The 20,709-nt window shown below is 45.3% G+C and overlaps 3 protein-coding genes across 21 annotated transcripts in view; 1 reads left to right on the top strand and 2 right to left on the bottom strand.

Moving 5' to 3' along the window:
* Nucleotides 1-245: 245 nt before the first annotated feature.
* Nucleotides 246-962, top strand: LOC108023356 (putative peptidyl-tRNA hydrolase PTRHD1). The gene is made up of 3 exons (XM_017092733.2): nt 246-503; nt 567-786; nt 868-962. The coding sequence occupies exons 1-2, from the start codon at nt 318-320 to the stop codon at nt 738-740; spliced, it is 360 nt and encodes a 119-aa protein (XP_016948222.1). The 5' UTR covers nt 246-317; the 3' UTR covers nt 741-786; nt 868-962.
* On the bottom strand, nt 892-2,663 carry LOC108023308 (uncharacterized). Its single transcript, XM_017092614.3, has one exon. The coding sequence runs from the start codon at nt 2,531-2,533 to the stop codon at nt 986-988; it is 1,548 nt and encodes a 515-aa protein (XP_016948103.1). The 5' UTR covers nt 2,534-2,663; the 3' UTR covers nt 892-985.
* Nucleotides 2,664-2,782: 119 nt separating this feature from the next.
* Nucleotides 2,783-20,709, bottom strand: part of LOC108023087 (collagen alpha chain CG42342) — a 70,111-nt gene continuing 52,184 nt past the window's right edge. For 4 of the 19 annotated variants that reach the window (XM_017092345.3, XM_017092362.3, XM_017092370.3 and 1 more), the window contains 10 exons: nt 17,726-17,823; nt 8,715-9,077; nt 8,496-8,564; nt 8,335-8,430; nt 8,217-8,261; nt 8,096-8,158; nt 5,077-5,103; nt 4,945-4,998; nt 4,449-4,646; nt 2,783-3,870 (listed from right to left, as the gene is read on the bottom strand). In XM_017092345.3, the coding sequence (XP_016947834.1) occupies nt 3,703-3,870; nt 4,449-4,646; nt 4,945-4,998; nt 5,077-5,103; nt 8,096-8,158; nt 8,217-8,261; nt 8,335-8,430; nt 8,496-8,564; nt 8,715-9,077; nt 17,726-17,823 (1,181 nt within the window). In that variant the 3' untranslated portion in view covers nt 2,783-3,702. Of the gene's footprint in view, nt 3,871-4,448; nt 4,647-4,944; nt 4,999-5,076; nt 5,104-5,203; nt 7,907-8,095; nt 8,159-8,216; nt 8,262-8,334; nt 8,431-8,495; nt 8,565-8,714; nt 9,078-17,725; nt 17,824-20,709 lie in introns of those variants that run through there. The other 15 variants (XM_017092354.3, XM_017092378.3, XM_017092385.3 and 12 more) reach the window with 7 other exon arrangements.

Raw genomic sequence — 20,709 nt, 5'->3', positions numbered from 1 at the left:
CGACTTGATGTTCACACTGGCCAAACCTGTTCAAATTGTTTTTTACATTAAGAATATTGATTGTTATAAGAACAGAAAATATATATATTTGGATGTTTTTCAGCAGCTTTTAAATATAAGTAAAATAAACAAAGCCCGACAATTTGGTTAATGTTGCTAGGGCTGCTGTGTGAACGACCTGCAACAACTGTTTTCTTCATGTTGCAGCTCTTTGAATTTACAAAATATGGCAACGCAAGAACGCTGTTTCTCTTCTTCTTTGCCGGCATTTTACCTCCATTAATTATTAGTAAACATTCTCTATTTTTACTGAAAATATGAGCAATATAGTGCAATATATAGTTGTTCGCAGTGATTTGCGTTCCGCCCTTAGTTGGCCGATGGGCGCGGTTATTGCCCAGTGCTGCCACGCCACCGCCGCCGTCATTCACTTGAACTCAGAGGACGCGGACACCGTGGCCTATTTGAAGGACCTGGACAATATGCACAAAGTGGTGCTGGAGGTAAGAAAATTACTTAAAACCTACCTATACCTGAGACTTTATAAAATATTCAAATATTTCCAGGCCAAAGATGAGGCTGCCCTAGTCAAGCTTAGCGAAAAGTTGAAGGAGAACGAGATCAAGCACAAGTTGTGGATCGAACAACCCGAGAATATTCCAACCTGCATCGCGATTAAACCATATGTTAAGGACACAGTTCAAAAATACGTTAAGAGCTTCAAGCTTTTGAAGGATTAATCATGTCTAAAACCCGAAAACCTCTTTATTAAAACCTTTTGATATAGTAAGTCAAGTTTGTTCTTCAAGTTTTATAGAAGAAGGTTACGAATATTCTTCCGTTTTCTCAATTAATCCCCTCATCTAGCCAATTTTACAAAACAAAGGTTCGTTGACAAGAGATAAACAATATACAATTTAATAACACAAACATAATTTAAAGAAATACAAAATTAAAAACTATGCCTAACATAATCACATAATAATTAAACATCCACTTCTAATAAGTGCTTTTCCCTGAGGATCTCCGTCAGCCGCTGAGATATAAGGGGACATCGCTTAATCTTCAACCGACGCAGCTTGCCCAGCGTTTTGGCCAATTCCGCTATGATCTCGTTGGATAGATGGGGCGAATCACTGAGGTCCAGAAACTCCAAGGCATTAAGCTTGCGCAGTTCCCTCAGCTCATCCGCCTTAAAGTGCTGATTGCGTAAGACCAGAGTTCGTAGCTCTTTTAGTTGCGAGATGATCTTCAGACCGACAGCGTCCACGAAGCCAGGAGAAGCCTGCCGGAACTCCAGATGGCGCAGCGAGTCGACCTCCACAAGGGCCATTAGCATCGAGTTGTCCACCTGATATGGTTCTGGCTCCAAGGCCACGGCACGAAGTACCAAGGTGCGCAAATGCGATAAACCGCCCAATTTCTTCTCGTCCATATATGGGCATACCGATATCTCGAGGACCTCCAGCATTGGACAGCTCTTCACCAGCTTCCGATACACATGCTCGTCTGCATCCAGCGCAGCCATCTCCTCCTCGTCTATCCAGTCGCGGTTAAAATTGCGCATGTGTATCTCACTGCAGCGCAGCTCGCGGAGGAGAGGCAGAGCACACAGATTAGAAAGACGCGTTGGCTCAAGATTCTCGCAGCCTGAAAGTTTTAGAATCTCCAGAGAAGGCGGCAGAGTTCCCAAGGTGCCACCTAGAAGCCCTGGGTTTTCTCCAAGATCCAGAGTCCGCAGGTTAGTAAGCGATCCCAAGCAGAGCAGATGTTTATCTGTCATTTCACATCGGCGCAGCGAGAGGTTGATTAACTTATCCAAACCAGTGCTGTTTAGAAATAGGTAAGCCATGTGGTCCGGATTAAGCGGTATTCGATGTAGGCAAAGTTCTGCTAGATTCGGACAACTGACACCCAGTAGCTGGACAAATTGTTTCAAGTGCGACCAACGCGGATGAAGCGGTCCACCTTCCACACGGCGAATGTACTTTCCTGAAAGCCGCATCAGTCGCTTCATGCCCCAGGCCGTCAACGTGCAGGCATCCTGCATTTTAAGGACAATGCTCAGTCGTTGGGATTCCAGTTCGTAGATGCCCTGGAATCTTTGGCAGCTGGCAGCAAAGTTGAGACGACTGTCCAGAGGCAGGTAGTCCAGAACCTTGCGCCAAACGTCATCGACTATGGGCAAATCGTAGCCACTTAGTCTGCCCGGTTCCTCCTCCTCCTCCGGTTGTTCCCACGATCTGCTGGCGCGCAGAAAAAAAGTTTGGCCATTTAAGGTGTGCTTAGCACAATACAAGGCCTTTGCCGCTTCGGTTGGCTCCTTATACAGCACCCATCCCTCACGCTTATCCACATTCCATCGGAACTCTTCTATGGTTCCAAAGCTCGATAAATACTTTTTCAGAGACTCACTCGGGAAAGGAAAGAGTGTACAGATTTTTAACCGCCGCACAATAGTGCGATCCTCCGTGTAGGCAACGCCATCCTGAACGTAAAAATTCCGGATATTTGGCTTCGGTATTCGAAACATAGCTCTTATTTTGGTCTTACTAAATATAATATCTAAATATAAAATATAATTTTGTATTAAACCTTGAAAAAATGTTGTTAAAGTTAGATCTCGCCCGTTCGCCTATGTGGGCTAAGTTGAATGAATCTTATTTTTCTGACGAGGCTGTTTTCTCCGACTGCTTTGATATGCGGATTAAAGGGATTTCTAATGCTAGCCTCAGCGCAGTTTTCTCAAAAAGTATTACCCCCATATAAAAACACACATTCCTTAGTTTTTTCGACATTTATTTTTTAAGTTCTGTTTTTAAATAGTGTTTTCTTGTAAAAAATAGCTGGGTTGCTTAAGGTATTTGAAAGAGCTGTAGAAGTAGCTGCATTAGATACAATTTGTATAGTAGTAGGTAGAGTAGAACTATAATTAGAGGCTGCTACGTGGGAACTGAAGGCAACCTGGAGCAATTTGGCACAGATGCGGACTCAGATTGTACAGTGTTCATGTGAGAGGATGTTGCTATGCGATGGATGTACATAGTGGCTATAGCTCTGTCCGATGTCTACGATTAACAATAACAAGTGACTAAAATTAAGACCAAAGCGCGTAGATTCCTCTGGATATTGCAAGGCCACGCCTTCTCTGCCGCCGTTCGGGGGCAGATTCGCGGATTAGTTTTTTGAGCGCGGATGCTGCAGAGCATTGAGCTCCTCCTTGAGCCAGGCCTGCCACTTTTCCTGCGAGGGGCGAGACAGAAGTTTGGCCGTAAAGGGCCGTTGGATGAGAGAGTTCAAATGAGCGGGGGTTGGAGTGCCAGGACCCGTCACCAAGCTGAGCCAGAGTGTGTGTGTTAGCCAAGGGATAGTGGTGAGAGTGTGCGTGAGTGGGAAAGTGGGTTAGGGACAGAGATAGGGTATGCTAATAGCATCTACTTTGCAGGACCGTTAGGAGCAGCAGCCACTTGGCATTTGTTAGCGCTAATTGCAAATGTCAACAGAGCGAAACAGAGCCAGGACTCGCAGCGGAAATCGGAAGTGCTTAACTAGTCGTCTGCGTCTGTGTGCGTGAGCCAGTGCCGGTGTGGGTGTCCTTGTGGGTGGTGGTGCTGAGTGGGTGAGTGGGAGGTAGGAAGGCGGTTGGTTCTTAGGCTCTGCACGCCATTTGCCATTCGACTGGGCTGGCTGACTGCTTCCTTTTCACTCATTGTTATGCAAATTGTCCTGATATTCATCATATTCGTTTTCATTATCCTCCGCCTGCTCGTCCTCCTCCTCCTCCTCCTGCTCGTAATCGCTGGCGTTGCTTTCCGGCTGCGTTACGTCGGGCAAATAATCCTTGTGCACGGGCGTCGAGATGATTGGCTCCTGTGTTAGGTGTTTCGTGTGTCGGGTGGGTGTGCAAGTGCGTTTCCCAGTGTGTTAGTGTTAGCGTGTGTTTGTGTGCGAAAGCAAAAGTTAGTTAACCAACTTGGACAACAACAAGATACTACCAAGTAGATGGAGGCCACGAGTGGCGCATGCAAAGTTACAACGATCAACTTTCCGACAGCCAATTGGGGGTGCACAGAAAAAAATCAGGTTCTACATAAATTTCGATCTTTTGACGGTTAATATAGGTTTAAGACAAACATATTTTTTTTCCAAATGAAAGTGTTTAAAGATATACTAAATTAAAACAGATTTTTTTTTAAATCTCCGAACTGACGAGGAATTGGTATGATATCCTTATCAGTATTAAGGAATATTGTCCTTAAGAAATGTGGATTTCGAAAAATAATGTTGATAAAGTATTATAATAATGGTAAAGATCAAATATTAATAGATTTCAGATATTATGCATTGTATGGCATAGATAGAACCCTAATTTTTTTCTCTGTATGCTGGGTGGACTGTTATGAGGGTTGTGGGTGGCTTTTAGTCGATAACGAATAACGCATGCTAACCTTTGGCGGCCGCCATCCGCAGCCGGGCAGCGGCAGCCCGTCGGCGCCGAGGGGGCAGGGGGCGTCCAGTCCGGGCACGCCCTGCTCGCCCTTGTCGCCGCGATCTCCTTTGCGTCCCCGCTTGCCGGGCGGGCCGGCATCGCCTCTGGAGCCCTGCTCCCCGCGAGGCCCCTCCTGCCCGGGAATGCCATCGGTGCCCTTTTGTTTCGATTATCCGGAGGTGTGTCGGAGTGTTCGAGGGGAGATTGTGGTGGTGGGTGGCGGTGTCAGGGGGTCGGAGGTCAGAGGTGGTTGAAGGATATTCAAGAGATGTGCATATGGGTAGTGAACGACGCCAAGGAGGAGAGAGATACGCATGCAAGCAGAGGTAAAACAATAAGGAGGAGAAAGAGAAGACACGAATTATTTAAAATTAGCAACCACAGAGGAGTAGAACATTTTCTAGGGAAATGCCCCGAGGCGCGGTTGAGTTTTTGGATGCTTATGTAATGCTTACCGGCAGACCTGGGTCTCCGCGCTCTCCCTTGTGGCCCGTCTCGCCCTGGGCGCCCTGTGAACATGGAAAACAGAAAACAGATCGGTTATTACCATATTGTTTTCACATCACTGGCTGTTTCGGAGAAAATACCTTCATGCCATCCAAGCCCGGAGGACCCTGCAGCAAATGGAAGAGAAACAAGAGAGAATGGGAAAAGCGTGTGGTTAGCAGAGCGGCGGAAAATGGAAAACCTGCCTAGCAATTAAAGCACTAGGTGTTTGTTTTTAGTAAAAAACCATCACTTTATTGGAAATGCATAATTAATTCGAAAATTATGTTAGTTTCATTTAGCCATTTTACATTTCGGTCATTCCATCGAATGCTGTTTTTCTGGTTTGCTCATGCTACGACAAATAACTACCAGAATTCACATTCGTTTTTATATTCACTCGAATCGTACATTTGAAATGCAGCAGCACGGATAAAAATATTGTATTTCGTGTTTGTGATGGCATTATGCACTCGCACACCGACATTTTTGGTATATGCATGTATATAGACATAAATACACGTAAATATATATATATATATATATTTGTATATTTTTTTATTTTTCGTTTGCAAACTCTTCTTGTTTATTGGGTAATTAACAAATTTACACTTACAATTATTGTTAGCGGCTTATTAGGGGTTTAACCTTTTTTACGTCTCCACAAATACCATTATTATTTATTAGGTTAATGTTAGGTTTCAATCGCGAAAAACACAATTCATTATTCTAGCCTATGGATCGAGAAAGTTGAGTTCGTCGTTAGTGGCTAGCAAGTGAAGGAATCTAGAGGGTACAGAGTAAGTATCTATAGGTATGTAGAGCGAGATTCAAGTAAACACGTTGAGAGCTGAAGAGAGCTAGGAAAAATTAATAATTAATTACGATTAAGTTTCGTTCTTTGCCGCTTCACCGCTTATGTACACATTGGGGTTTGTTTGACATTTAGTGGATTAAACGAAAATTGACATGCAAATTGCCTGTGTATTCTGTTTTCCATTTAGGGGGATTATTACAACAACGAGACACATCTAATTGAAAACAAATTGACATATTCTTTCTGATTTTCGATGCCGTTTGGCGTTTGCCGTTTGCTGTTTGCCGTTCGAGTGAACCTTAAAGCTGCAAACATTTCCACTCCCCATTTGCATATTCAATAAAGCCCATTCAATTTTTATGGGCCCTGTTCTCTCGGTGCGGAAATATGCCGGGCAAAGGCTGTCAAATGGCAGTATATATACTTTTATTATCATATTTCCAGGGCATTATTTCATTTGCATTGATTATGTTTGATTTTCAGGCCGTTTTATTCGTCCTTTGCCTAGGTCGAGCGTTGAAATTGAAAATGCAGCATTCGCTCGTAAATGTTAATTTATGCCTTCACTTTTGTTGTATAAATAGAGTTGTTTGCGTTACTTTGTTTGAGATGTCCATGAAACCAATAGGATACATACTTGTGGTAAGATTATGTATTTATTGTTGATATTTCGCATTTCAGGAGGGGCTGCCCCAGCACATCAGCTCTGCCAAGCTGCGTTTCGAATTGGAAAGCATTAATTTTCCGACTATGGAACTTTAGCCTAGCTAGTGTCTGCCTTTCTCTTTTTCTCTGATTTATTGAAGTACTAGTATTTATTAACACTGAAAAATATGCACAATTGGTTTGGATAGCTCTTTGTTATGGGTTATACGAGTACACTGCCTGGTATGTATACATAGATCTCTTTAAGATGGATTGTGTGTATAGTAACTAAACAATATCTTTACTTGTAGACATCGAGAGAGTGGAGTGTGGTAGAAAGTATCTTACAATTCTTTTGTGCTGCCACCTTTAATTAGCACAATTCCCTAGTTAAGCACTCACGACTACTGGATGCTTGCGTTTCACACTGAAGCCTTGGCAATAATGCTTTGTGTTTGAGTGAACGAGTACTGTTCGAATATTCAGACAAAAGCCCATGGACGGCACCTAAGACAATGCGGAATGCAGCAGGAGCAGGCTCGTGCGGTTCAATTGCTAAGAATAATTTGATTACTCGAGTAATTAAGTCACTTATGGCCAATTGGCGATGATTGCGACTGGGGTCTCGTCATAAGCCTGCAATTAGGAGCTTCGCACTCGGGAAAGCACTTGAGATCCAGGGGAAAGCGTGCTCGAACAGCACGCTCTTTTCACGTACCACGGTGCGTATGATTTATGCGTGCCCGAGAGGCCTTTCCTGCACTTCTGCTCCTGCTGATTTGCACAGAGCGGCGGCGAATGAAATGCAATTAAAATATTTGCATTGCATATTTGTTAGTTGGATTGCTGTGTTTGCATGTGGGTGTGTAGTGTTAGTTGATTCGATTGATTGATGTTTGTAAATACGCTTCTGTAGACACACGTCTGTTTGCGCCATTTGGTTGTATACATAAATACTTATTTGACTCTTGGGGCATTTTAAATGATATGAATATTAATTTTTTTCTCATGCGGGTGGAGTGGAGGGGTTCAGTTTTCGTTCGGTTCCTTGCCTTGTGCAATTAATTGATTTGCTTACTCGGCACTGACATGCTGCTATTTCGAGTTTGATTTTCTGTACATGGGTGCGTGTTTGTACAAATTGATTACATATAGAGTACGCCTGTCATATACACAATTATATATGTTCATATGTATATATATAGACGATAACTGAGCACATTTTGACAAGCGTTGCGCGGCCTCGTAACTTTGAACATTGATTTGCTTTGATTAAATTGGATTTCCCTTCCTCATATGTATGCTTTTTCTTAAGGACTTTCTGTTCGAGTGTGTGTGTGGGTGTGTTTTGTATGTGTGTGTTAAATGGCTTTTTTTCAAGTCGCATTTCATTTAGACTTTGGCGCAATGTGTTGGTTATTATTTTAATAGAGACTGCCCTTTAGCTAGTATTAGTAGTCGCCCCACACCTGTTGCAAGTAAAAAGAGAAGAGAGATGAGAACACACAATTGGGTTAGTAAAAACACTTTTAGTAACGAGATCCACAAAAGCGGGGGAGAAGTTACGACTAGCTAAGTGGGATAGTGAACCGAATTTTGCGGGGACAACAAGTTAAAAGCCAAACATTGAGGGTTTCCTGAGTTCAATTCAAATTTACCGGTATGCCAGCCTTTCCCGTGGGTCCCGAAGGTCCTGACTCGCCTCTCATGCCCATCGGACCCTGCAATTACGTCTCATTGTAATCACTGGCTAAACTTTAGGGCAATTTCGACACTTACCGGCAGCCCCATGGGTCCCTGGTCTCCCTTGTGGCCCTTATCGCCCTGCGGAGGAGATTTGAAACAGATTTAGACCTGGAAATCCAGAGATATTAGTCGGTGGCACTTTGACTCTTACCGCGTCCCCCTTGCGACCGTCCATGCCACGTTCCCCCTGCAGGCCGTTGTGTCCCGGTGGACCCATGGGTCCCGGAGGTCCCGGCGGGCCGTACAACTGCGGAAGAAATCACATCGTTCAAGGTTAATCCAGAGAGTGGTGAACCGAAGGTATCAGCTTACATATTCGATGGTGGGCATGTGCGGGGCATCGGACATCCCCTCATCCTGCCGACGACGCATCTTGCGGTACTGAAAGGGGATTGGGAATTAGTCATGCTCAAGACAGCGTTTAATAAAAGATTAACTTATAAAAACAGGGATAGATGGTATATATATAATATCTATTAAATCCAATCCAATTTTTGACTGAAAATAGTTTAAGTTGCATGTTGTACTTACCGAATCACCACGATCGCCCTTGTCTCCCTTGACGCCAGGATAACCGGGAGGTCCTGGCAGGCCGGGCGGACCCATCAATCCAGGCGGTCCAATATCGCCGCGGTCGCCCTTCTCCCCCGGCGGACCCTGATAGCCGGGCAATCCAGGAGGTCCTTCAATGCCCGGCTCACCGGGCAGGCCATCCAAGCCACGTGGTCCCAGCGAACCTGGTTCTCCCGGCTCTCCGGGCTCTCCCTTGCTGCCGTCCCGTCCATCGCGTCCGTCCTTGCCCGAGGTGCCAGGCGGTCCTGGAGGACCTCGCAACAGTGTGACCGGCGGATCGTCGTAATCCTCGTCTAACTTGGTGCCTCCGGGTCCGAATATCTGCCCAAATTGCGAGTGTGTAAGCAAGGGTTGGAGGAGAAGAGATGGCAAATTTAGTGGGAAGTTTAATTTATGCCACGTGGCGCCGCCCAAGGCGTTGCACGCGCTCGTTCTACACGCTTTGATGGGGGAAACAAAAGCGGCGCGTAATTCGCAGCTAAGGGAAAAGTTCCGCCCCACAGAGGGGGCCATGGGGTTGTGGGATGGTGTGCTGGTGTGCTGTTTTTTTTGGGGTGGTGCTCTGGTGCTCTGGCGGCGTGTCCTGGTGGTTGTGCCGCAGCGAAAGTCTTTTGTGTGCCACGAAATTGTGTTAAGTGCAAGTTGGAGCATCCAACCACCCAGTTTTGCCACCGCCCCGCTGAGACAATGGCTGCATAGAAAATCTTTGAAACCGAACCGCGTTCCACGGAGGTCCATGGGGCATAAGGGGGCTGTGGGTATATATAGGAGTCGAAAATAAAGTCAAGTCAGCGCCAGCGACTTCCCTACGTGCCTCGAGTGCCCCGCGCTTCGAGTGTGTGGGTGCTCTTTGGCTCTTTGGCTCCTGCCACTTGGCATTGTGTGTGTGCGGGCCAAGCGTGTGTGCGTATAAGTGAGTGAGTGCATTGCAAAAGACAATTAATTCTTTTTTTCCGTGTTTTTTTGGTGGTTAAATGTGCGCGCTTCGAGGCAAATTTCCGAGGCACAGACAACCCGGCAAGGCAGCCCCAACAAACATCAAGTCCAAAGTTTTCGATGGAGCTTAAGTGAGCGCACACAGCCAACGTGCACTGCACCCGGGAAAAGCCATTCAAAATCAATGTTTAAAAAAGAGATTTAGCCCGTGGGTTTTCAAATCGACCTTATACTCGCAGAATTTGGGTTACATAAGTATAAAGTTTCATAACGGAAAGAAAGTTAGTTCCTGAAACTGTTTCCCATAAGTATTATAACCCACTGAAATCTAGGGAAAATTACGAAGTTCTGTTGGGTATAATATCTAGTTTTCTGAAGCTGTTTCCATTTTTGATATATTTTCCATTAGTAGGAAATAGTTGACTATGCCTAGGATAAACAATACCATTGTTTCTCCATTTTTTTCAGTTTTTTAAGTGTTCTTTGAGTTTTATAGCCTGCTATTATAATATTTATATTTTTCAGTGCACTCTGGCTGACGGGAAATTACCAAAAGTTGTTGAGGGCGGGGGCCTGGCTCTCAGACCGCAATGCACCCGAAAACAAAAACCTCTATTAGGCGAATGCTGAGCGACATAAAAGGCAAACTCCGGCAAAAACAGCGGGAGTGCAGTGGAAAGCGTTAAGGAGCCATGGAAAATGGCTAGAATAAAGGCGAATGGGGAAAACCATTTACACATGTGGCTCAAGCAAATAGAGACACTCGACGACTCGCTGGAATATTCAATGGCATTCGGGCTAAATCGAGTTGGGAATAAAATGGGCCTCAGGTTGGCCTTAAAGCCGCTTCCTTCGTAGAATTAAAGGTGAGTGCTCCCCGAGCAGTGCTGCAGTTTATCTGATTGAACGTATCCGCTTAGTCCTTTGATTGCGCAAATGCATTTATGTATCACGCACATGCGTTCACCTCTATCCGGGCATTACGCAATTGATCCTGCCTCTGTATCTGCATGTGTATCTGCAACTGTATCTGTAGCCGTATCTGTGGAAGTGTAATTTCCTTGCGGCATGCCCGGGCATGTGCAACAATTACATTTTCTTCTGTCACAGGAAGTGGCGTACTTACAGTTATTAAAACCCGGCAACAACAGCAACCATAAGGACAACGGCATAAGCATCCGCATCAGCGGCAAGGCATAACAATGTAAGCGCTTAACGCACACTTATACGGACAGGATGTGGCTTGGGCTCGGGCCTGGTCCTCGTCCTGGCATATGCGCAAGTTGTTGGTCCTGCGAAATGGCGACAGACAAAAGGACGAGGCGGCAAAGACAACTGTGCACTAAGGATGCATTGAGGAGACTATGGCGGAGCAGGAGCATAAGTCCTTGCCTCACCGCAAATGCACTTCCCAATTTCAACTTTTTCCCCCTTGGCATTTTCTTTCTGGCCCAGCAGCTCATCTGCATGTGGATCCTGGCTCCCGGCTCCCGGGTCCCGGGTTCCTGCTCCCAGCTCCGGAGGTGCGCTGCTGGTATGTGTGCAAGGATTCCCCAGCTCCCGCTGCCTCAGTTGCCTCGCTTTGTTAGCAACTTTTGCACATTGTTCCTAATGCGGAATGGGACTTCCCCTCCGACTTCCTGCCTTTCTGGCCATTTGTAGAGCAATTAAAGCGATTTGAATTAAAGCCGAGTGCTTAACGTTTGCCTTCTGCTGTAATTAAGGGACACTTTGAGGGCTTATGTGCCCACATTTTCTGCGCCCGGCCAAGAAAGGCATTGGGGGTTTAAGGGCTTTTAAAGGCGGCCACGATAAATAACATAAATAAAGGATCCGGCTACAGATACAGATGCCAACTGATTTTGCGGGCCTCGAACACAGGACGCAGCTGTCTAACTAGGATAAAAAAAGGCTCTGCCTTTTCGGCAGCCCCAAACCCAATTGGTTTTTGTGGGGGGTGGAGGGCCCTAAGTGTGTGTGTGTAGGGAAATCCATTAGAATGTATCAATATTTGTGCGAGAAAGCCCCTCGGGCTGAGTTTAATTCTCAAAGTATCCAAACACAGTCACACGAGTGGGTGGCTGGGCGTAGGGACCTCTTAAATTATGCGTAAATATTGAAAATATTTGCACAAACGCCCTTCAATTTAACGCACAAATGGCGAGGCAAATGAATTTTCCACATCCGCTGACATGGCGTTTTTTCATCGCATACCTATCTTTCGCTTTCTTTTTGCACATTTTAGTTGTCAATGTACAAATTGTAATTGTAAATTAATTGCCCCATCTGATTGTCCGTCGCTGCGTCCGGACTTCTCCCTCAGTATGCATCCGGCGAAGTTTTTCCATTTAAAGCTGGCAGGAAGCCGGTGGAGGATAACAGACAAATGGCCGCACGTAAGCGCGTTAAATTGAAAATCATTTTGATCTCGACGCGACCTTTTGCGGATGTCGTTGGGTGCAAAACCAGATGGAAAGAGGGCAGGATGGCGGACCAGACCTCCAGGAGGAGGGGGATGAGGATGAGGCACCTCGGGACACTCGCCTTCAAGTACAGCATGTGCCGCCTGGTGCTTCCCTGCTGCGTGCGCGCATATTTTTCACAATTTTTCATTTCCCCGGCAGTTTTCTCTCTTTTGAAATTTAATATTTTTCTCGGGCCATAACAACAGGGGAAAAAAGCGCACCGAACGACCATCCGCCCCATCGGCCCACCACCTGAGGTGAAAGTTTTGCAGCCCGTTTCCGGCTCAAACACACACCCACACACATAGTACTCCCGGATACACCCGAAATCCCGCCACTTCATGGCGTGTAATGCGTTGCGCGTTCGCCGCAAAAGTTTACAAAACATCCGAGGGTGGCCGGGAAGTTCTTGGCAAGTACGCGAGCGCATTAAATTCGTAATATGTTCCGCCTCGCATTGATACCGCTCACCATGGGCGATTCGGGCGGTGAAAGGCGGAACTATAAACAACCTGGGAATGTTTCTCTCAAGCATCCCGGTCTTCCAAGACATTCTATGAAAACATCATAAAAGTTTTCGAATACGGAAGCGATCAAGTTTTAGAACTCCAAACACAGTCTACCCCATAAAAATAGATTTTTTGAGTTCCCAAGTTCTTAGGTTATGAAACATTTTCCTTCGGAAATCCTTTGTTCGAAATTTTACCAATGATATTACTTAGTTATTTAGTTTTTGAGATGTGAATATATTGTAACATATAAAATATAGATATCTTTTGATGGGGTCATTTCATTATTCTTTTATCATGGGTAGTAAAAATCTCAACAAAAAATTAGCATCTTTCAGCAGCATATCATAGAAGGAAGGTAAACTTAAATGGTAGAGACTGTCTCCAAAAATATCTGTAATATTTCCACCACAACAACCACTGTTCCCAACCCAGCACAGAGAACCAAGTCAAGACTCGTTGTAAAAATTTCGCGTGATTTCGCTTCGCCCCCAACAATGTAGCTGCGGTTGCTCCGGCTGCCGTGATATTGTAATATGTATGAAATTCGGAAGTATTTAGGGAAATCGTTGTTAAAGATTTCGTCGTTTTGCCATCCGACGACTACAGTGCCACATCAATGCCAAGATGGCAGCAGTTGGCATTTGTGCGGTTGGTTGTTGCTTCCTTGGGTTGGCAAAGCGCGTTGGTTTCGTATAATTTTGCTACTTTTGCCTGCACACTGGAAGGGGGGCTCTTCTCGCCGCCATCTCATTTCGTATTCCCCACTTCCTGACCCTAGAGCCCCCACAAACAACCATCCCCCTGCTCGAATTTCCAGCGCTGGCAACCTCAAACTCAAACCCACGTCAATGTAACACGCGTGCCTATAAATTTCTAAGGGAATAGGGAAAGCGGCGCTTTCGGGGGTTCCTTGGGGTTGGGCCGGGGGTCAGAGGGCATTGTCGCCAGGTCTGCGTGTAGGCGTGGGCATTATAAGCCCGGATTTCTTTATTCAATCGTTTTTGCGACTCCCACAGCGCTCTCATCATCGGCGGCCATAAAATAAAAGTTACGCACACCCTGGGGGCCAGGACATTACGCCCCCGACTGCGACCTGCCACCTCTCACCCACATGTTCGCATGTAGCCACGCATGTCCTGCGGCGTGTTCCATGCTTGACCGGTTTTTTCCTCCAGGACAATCTGGCCATCCACCCGTCTACCCATTCAATGCAAGATAGATGGCCGCTGACCGCAAATAATTGCCGCAGCCAGAGGAAAATTGGAAAATTGCGCACAAAGAAGGCGAAATTTGCATGCTGCGCATTTTTCAATGAACACAATGACGTAACACATTTAAGCACACATTGTGTTGGCCATTTCGTGGGGCTTATCAAATCGGAAAGTCGGCAAATCGGCAAATGGCAAAAGGAAGAGGGAAAGTCGTCTCCACTCAAGCTGAAGCAATGAAAATCCAGGCAACGAGCCCGGTATCCGGTCTGCGGAGTTCCTTGGCGGCTGGCAGGATGTGGGGATGAAAGTGCTAAGCTTATTGCGTCGTTTAGGCAACACCCGGGCCAACGAATTGGCCAAGTGGCAGCCACAGCGACGAACCCTTTGAGTGGCAGACAAGAAGATATGTGTACAGGATACATTCGCTCGCAAAGGGTGCTGTGAGCACAACCTTAAGTCTTTGATTTGCCAAGCCAGCGAGAAAGGGAGCTCTCTTTCCGAAAGTTCCTTGGGATCGCATTTCCCGCCGAGGGCGGAGGAGGACCCAGAGACCATGTGACGTGTAGCGAATTGACAAGTTTTTTGCGACTTTCGCAATTTTTATGACTCCATTTACTTAGACCCAGGCGGCACGGGAAAACTTTCCTGTTGATAAGCAAAGCAAACCTTGTAGGAGGGCTGCTTCGGTAAATTTATGCTGATGTGAAGGGCCCTGGCTCCGAGAGACAACAAACTTGACATGGGGGCCCTGGCTGAGCAACGATTGTAAAATACATTAGCATAAATTTGACATAAACGCTTCACAAACAGTTTCTTCTGGCTGAGATTGCTGTCAGCCCTCCCACATCTGAAATACAACATACAACCCCCCTCGTGTGACTTATCGTTTCGGCTTTATTAAACCGGGATATAGATGTGGAAATGTGGAAAAGTGCAAATCTGCAACTGCTAAAACGAGCCATGACATGGGAAATTCCACAAGACACCCAACCGCTTTGAAATTAATTTAAATTTTTAATATGATGCCTGCTCGTAGACTTCATGTTTGTGCTCTTGCTGTGGCTAAAAATCATTGGAATACCCTATAACCAGGGGGTATTAGGCTCTGTAGGGAGATTTGTCGCTGAATTAGTCGCCATTTGCCACTGGGCTTAGTCGGTGCATGGATTTTTATTGGTTTTTGAGTGAAAGTAGGGCACAGATCCATCGGTTACTTGTGAAACTCGGCCTCACGCCTCACTACACACACCAGATTCGTTTCATATGCCAACCCGTCATCAGATGGAAAGCCCAGACGCCCCAGCCCGCCCCTGGCCATGTGGCCATCTATATGAGCATTTTATTCTGACGAGGCGACGAAAATAACATGTCAAATTTATAATGCCAGCAATTGCGTTATGTATTTTTTATGACTCCGACGGCTAGGCAATAACCCCAAAAACAGGCGGAAAAAATGGGGGGAAAATGGTTTTAGCCAGATGCCGTTGGCGGGAAATGGATAAATGTTTTTTCGAAAATAGCCCGGGCCTTTTTTACGATTTGCTGAACTAATTATGGCTAAATTGAGCTCATTTCGAGGCGGGAAAAAAGTTCCCACCAATGCAGCTTCTCGTATCATTATCGTTACTATTGTAATTAACTATCCAGCCAGGCAACGGCGACATCGCGTTGGGGGTTCCTTTCCTTCAAACGGGGGAAATCGATGCCACATTGGAAAATGAAATGACTGCCTGCAAGGCGTCACGTTTCCAGCGAAGATGACGGCAATTGCTGCAAATCATTTTTTATGCCTTGCACTGCCTGCGGTGCGGCGCATGAGTGCGAATATAGTTATATCTACTACTCTGTTGTTGCCAAAAGTTTATATTGTTTGTTTGCCGAAGAAGTCGGCCCACAGGCAGAAGCCGTTGCTTATGACTTTCATTTGTTTTGACATCACGTTGCTGCAGTTCCCTGGGATTCGTATTGGGACCTCCGAGGGGGAATCTGAAACTGGCAACCGGGAAAGATCGAAAAGTTTTGTGGAATGTCTAATAACTCTTCCCTCTATTGGAAAACTATTCATTTTCCTTTTGGCCAACAAAAAAAGCAAGCCATATTCTTGGCCACAAAAATGTATCTCTCGACTCGGTTTTAAATATTGTTATGAGAGTATGTGCTCAAATTCCTAATTGGTTTTAATGCAAACGTGCCAGTGAAACATTTTGTATTTATTTGGGAGTCTGAATTTCATTTCCTTTATTCTTAGCATGAGGTGAATATTTGCATTGTAGTTTATTTCTTGACTGGGGAAAAATTATATTTATTTGGCTTTCCTAGTGAGTGAATATTTATTTGTTGTTGCTCTCGAGTTGGAATATTTTTTAATTGGCCTTAAGCATTTTTCAAAAAATGTTGATACCTTTAAAATGTATCTTACATTTTAATTTAATAAATGAATTGGAACCCATTTGTTTTATTTATTTTTCAAAGCATCTTTCTTATCAGACTTCTCGGATTTTTAAGTTCTTTCTGTTGTTAATCCTTTAATGTATGCCTGCATCTCTTTAATCCTATTACCTGACAAACTTTTGCGAGCATTAAGAGCTCTATCTACCCTCGCTGTGTTTTGAAAGAGAATCCATGAGGAACTCATAAAAGAAGTTCAGCACGTTGCCGCCGCGTTTTCTGTTTGTTGTTTCGCTGTTGGGCGTATTGAAAGTCGGTTTGTATTGGCCAATGCCTGCCGTTTTCCTTTGGCATTACGCGTTATGGCTTGTGAAAACAACAGCAAAGACGGAGGCAGCAGCGGCTCCCATGACTTTGACTTTGGCTGCACGATAATCAGAATGTTTTTCCCAGCTCCCCTGCAGCCCCTTGGCCATAGCTACGTGAAAATGGGCAAATGCGCAAATGTTTGCGCACTGGTTGAGCGGCAGCATAATACATAAACACGCGGCGAACCCCTGGCCAAAAGTCGAATCCGAGGAAACTCATCCGTGGCGTAGCAGCTCCGCCGGCGGCGCTTATGCATTTTTCATAGCGCACACAAACACGTGCTGGCCCCACATTCACATATGTATCTGCGCATATGTATATGCGCAAAAAGAAAGGAAATGAAATGAAAATTCCAGCTTCGCCCCGAAGAATAGCGCGCATCCATCAACACGTCAAAAGGGCGGCAACAGCTGCCGACACTTGGAGTGCCAATAAAAATGTTAAGTATCCCAGCACTGTTGACAAAATTTCGTGTGGTCCTGGGGGGTTCAGGGCCATAACTTGCTGAGATACTTAAGATACTAGATAAAGGCCGTCGATACGGAACGAGAAGTATTCCAAGGGAGACGCCGTAATTTAAGCATCAGATTAGGCAGGCGGCGAAAGACATAGTTTCCCGGTAATGGGCTGCCAAAAGAATCTGCCAGATACTTTCGGCACTTTTTCCTTTTTACCTCCCCTGGCAGCTTGTCAAAGTTGAATCTCAGGACTCGCACTGGCTGTAATGAGTTAAGTAACACGTTTCCCGCAGCCGTGTAAACATGCTCATTACACCGACTGCCAAAACATGCAGGTGAAACCATGCGGAAGGACAAGTTTCGGTGGGTAGCACTATATGTACGTATAGGTAGGTATATTTACACCCGCGGCGTCACTAGTATTTACAGATTAGCATAAAATTAACGCACACGACGCCCGCGCATTTGTACAAAAGTAATTTACATGATAATACACTTCTTGTTTTCGAACTCGATTTACGGCCTGTGCCGTCGGGTTTCTAATTAAAAATCGAGTGGAATCAGGTTGTTTTTTTGTTGTTTTGTTATTTTTTGCCTCTCAGCTTTTGGCATTATGTTGATTACACTCACCCGCTTGCCGCGCTTGCCACGCGGTCCTTTCTCTCCGGGAGGTCCTGCCGGTCCAATGGGTCCCGCCTCTCCTCGAATTCCCGGCTCTCCGGGCGGGCCTGTGGACAAAACCCAATGTTAATTTCACCGAACCGCTTCTAGTGACAGATTTCAAAATGCGAGCAAACAATGCCACAGATATATACCCATATTCCGCCACACAGATACGGCCAGATACAAATACAGATGCAGATACGCCCGCAAGTGTTGTGCAAACAGTGGGCGTGGCCTTTGTAATTATAGAGCACCGAGAGCTCAATGAAGCCCCGCACCTTGCTCCCCCACCATTCTGTTGGTTTTGGTCAGCAATTTGTTCAACTGGTTGATGATAAGGGACGGACGGCTCTTGATGGTTTAACGATGGTCGGGGCTTAGTTGGCAATGCAAATTGTTTATTTGCCTGGGAATGAGATGCCCTGAGCTCACCGTGGTCGGGCATCGATTGTAAATGGTTCAAGGCCCCAGCTTCCTGCTATCTCTATGCTAATGGTGCCAGCGACTTGACCCACTTAATGGCATTCTATATACGGATATATAACGTAGTACCTTTCCCTTCGACGGCACTCCGAGCAATTGGAACGCAAACAGATGCAGAAAAACAATTTAATATGCATAAGCTGCACTTTTGCTGGCAGCTGGAAAATAAGACCTTACACGCAGGAAAACTGGGAAGGGAATGGACACAACATCAAATGTTCTCTTATTTGAGAAGAAAAGTTCTTGAAATTGAGAAAAAAATATTCTCGAAATTGTATTGTGTACATATGTATTAGATTTATCTTAAAAAATACTCTTGAAATAGATAAACATTCGGTGTATATTTTGGTTTTTGAGAAGAAAGCAGTCTAGGAAACCGAGCACCTTATTTCTTATCCATTTCGGCTTACTTCTAAGATCGATGGAGTGGCTTTAGGAACAGATATTTTCCTTGGTGTACTCCTGCCCCGTCGCCATGGAATCTCGTTCTCCGATGGATCTCTGTGTATATGGAGCAAATACTCCTCAGCCAGCTGTTGGCTGCAAATCCAATTTGAGCTCATCATGAGACCCCATCCCTGACAGCCCCTCCCGACAATTTACCGCTCCCCGGTGGCTCACATTCTTGCTAAACGCTGGCTCTTCACTCAATTTGCGTGCTTTGTTCCTAAGCCGCGATGCCGAAGTGGCTCGTAAATCCATCAGCGGCAAATTGACTTTGCCCCACTGTGCGGTCGTCGGCCAACCTGTTTAGTTAGAATAATGAGAAATTGCGTTCCTTTTTTCGGGTTGTTTGCCATGGCCATTAAACGAGACCATTTGCACAGCCAACACGACCAACAACGAAGGGCGGGGGCCAGAGGAGGGCTTATATCATAGATAAATCCAATTGTGCGGCTTGTCAAAAACGGGCCAGGGCAAAAAGATATAGTGAATTTATTAAGTTCGTAAAATTGCGTTTCACGCAAAAGGACCTCGTCGTCCTGCGGAGAGCATAAATTTACCGGCATGCCAGGAGGGAGATCCCTCTCATGTCGCCTCCCATTTGTTTTCAAAGCCAGTCAGTCCCTTGTCTGGCCCAGAAGTTTTCTGTTTCTATTTTCTATTTACTTATGCATAATTCACTGTTAAGCATTTTAAGCGACAATTGGAAAACAGTATAAAAACTATGGCAGAGCAGAGGGTCGGACGGGAATTGTGGATTTATAGTGTCCAGTCCAGAGGGCCCAGGATATTGGACTGCCGGTCGGTCAGCTTAGTGTTTATTTTTGCCATGCTGGCAGATAAAATGCCCGAGATAAGTTTTAATTTCATAGAACGGATGCCGCCCGAAGACGCAATGCAATCAGCCAAAAACAAAAAGCCAAATGAAATGAAATTCAAATAAATCATGAAATAAATTGAATTTTTTGATATTACAGCTGCGACTGGCCATGTTTTGTGGTGAGATTTTCCGGGCTCTCGTCCGCCGGACCACCGGCATTTTCCGCCCGAGAACGACAGGCACATCCAATTGCTCTGGGCTGCCAGGCCCACACACAAAGAAAGCTTAACTAATTACGGACCCGATAAGATAAGCCGTCGAGACCAGACAGACGCAGGGAATCCCGGAAACAAATGACGTTCCATTTATTCAAATCAAGCCGGAGAAGTGTCCCCTGGGTTCTGGGCTACTGTCGCCGAATTTGGGGAAAAATAAATTGCAATTTCATGTCCATCAACGCACCAGGGAAAAGTGGGCGGAGATGGATGGATGGATGGGCCTTCCAACAGCTCAACGGAAGTAATCGAATGCAGCCACTGGTACTGCAACTGCAACTACCTTTGCATATCGCAACAGCAGATCTTGCAGCGAAAGTACAAAAGCCCAGAAAGAAGCCCAGAGACAATAGCCAGCTACACGAGCAACGTCATCGCAATCACGTCCAACTGCCACTGGCGACATCGAAGCACTTCGATGCCAGCCCACTGATAAGTCAAGGAGAGGCGGTGGATGGGGGCAGGAAAGGGGAGTGGCACATCCAGGGGCGGAAGGGCGGCTGGGAGGAGGGGGCGCAGACCCTCGTAATGATGCGGGTTGCGCAAAACCACAGCCAGGCGCTTAATTGATGGCGTTGCTTGATGGCCTAACGAATGGTCAAAAGCACTGGGGGTACTCAATCAGGGAAAGTTAAGAAATGAAAATAAATCGAAAATAAATCTTATAGATACTTTTTTGTTATATTTAAATATTCACAAATTGAAAACAAATCCGTAATTTAGTTGTTTTATGACTGAAAAAACAAAACTAAAACTAACATTTCAGTAAGCTTTTATTAGGGTCATAATCAAATTAAAATTTAATATCCTAATGCAGCGGATCATTACACATTTTAAAGCCAATTAAAGCCATTAATGGACATTCAATGTTGTGTAAAAGTAATTTCAGGAGCATAAAAAATAAATTACCAGAACCAAAATTAAATTAA

The sequence above is a fragment of the Drosophila biarmipes genome, chromosome 3R, assembly GCF_025231255.1.
Source record: "Drosophila biarmipes strain raj3 chromosome 3R, RU_DBia_V1.1, whole genome shotgun sequence".
NCBI classification, from domain to species: domain Eukaryota; kingdom Metazoa; phylum Arthropoda; class Insecta; order Diptera; family Drosophilidae; genus Drosophila; species Drosophila biarmipes.
The sequence above is the reverse complement of the archived record's forward strand: the minus strand, read 5'-3'. Positions and strand labels throughout refer to the sequence as shown.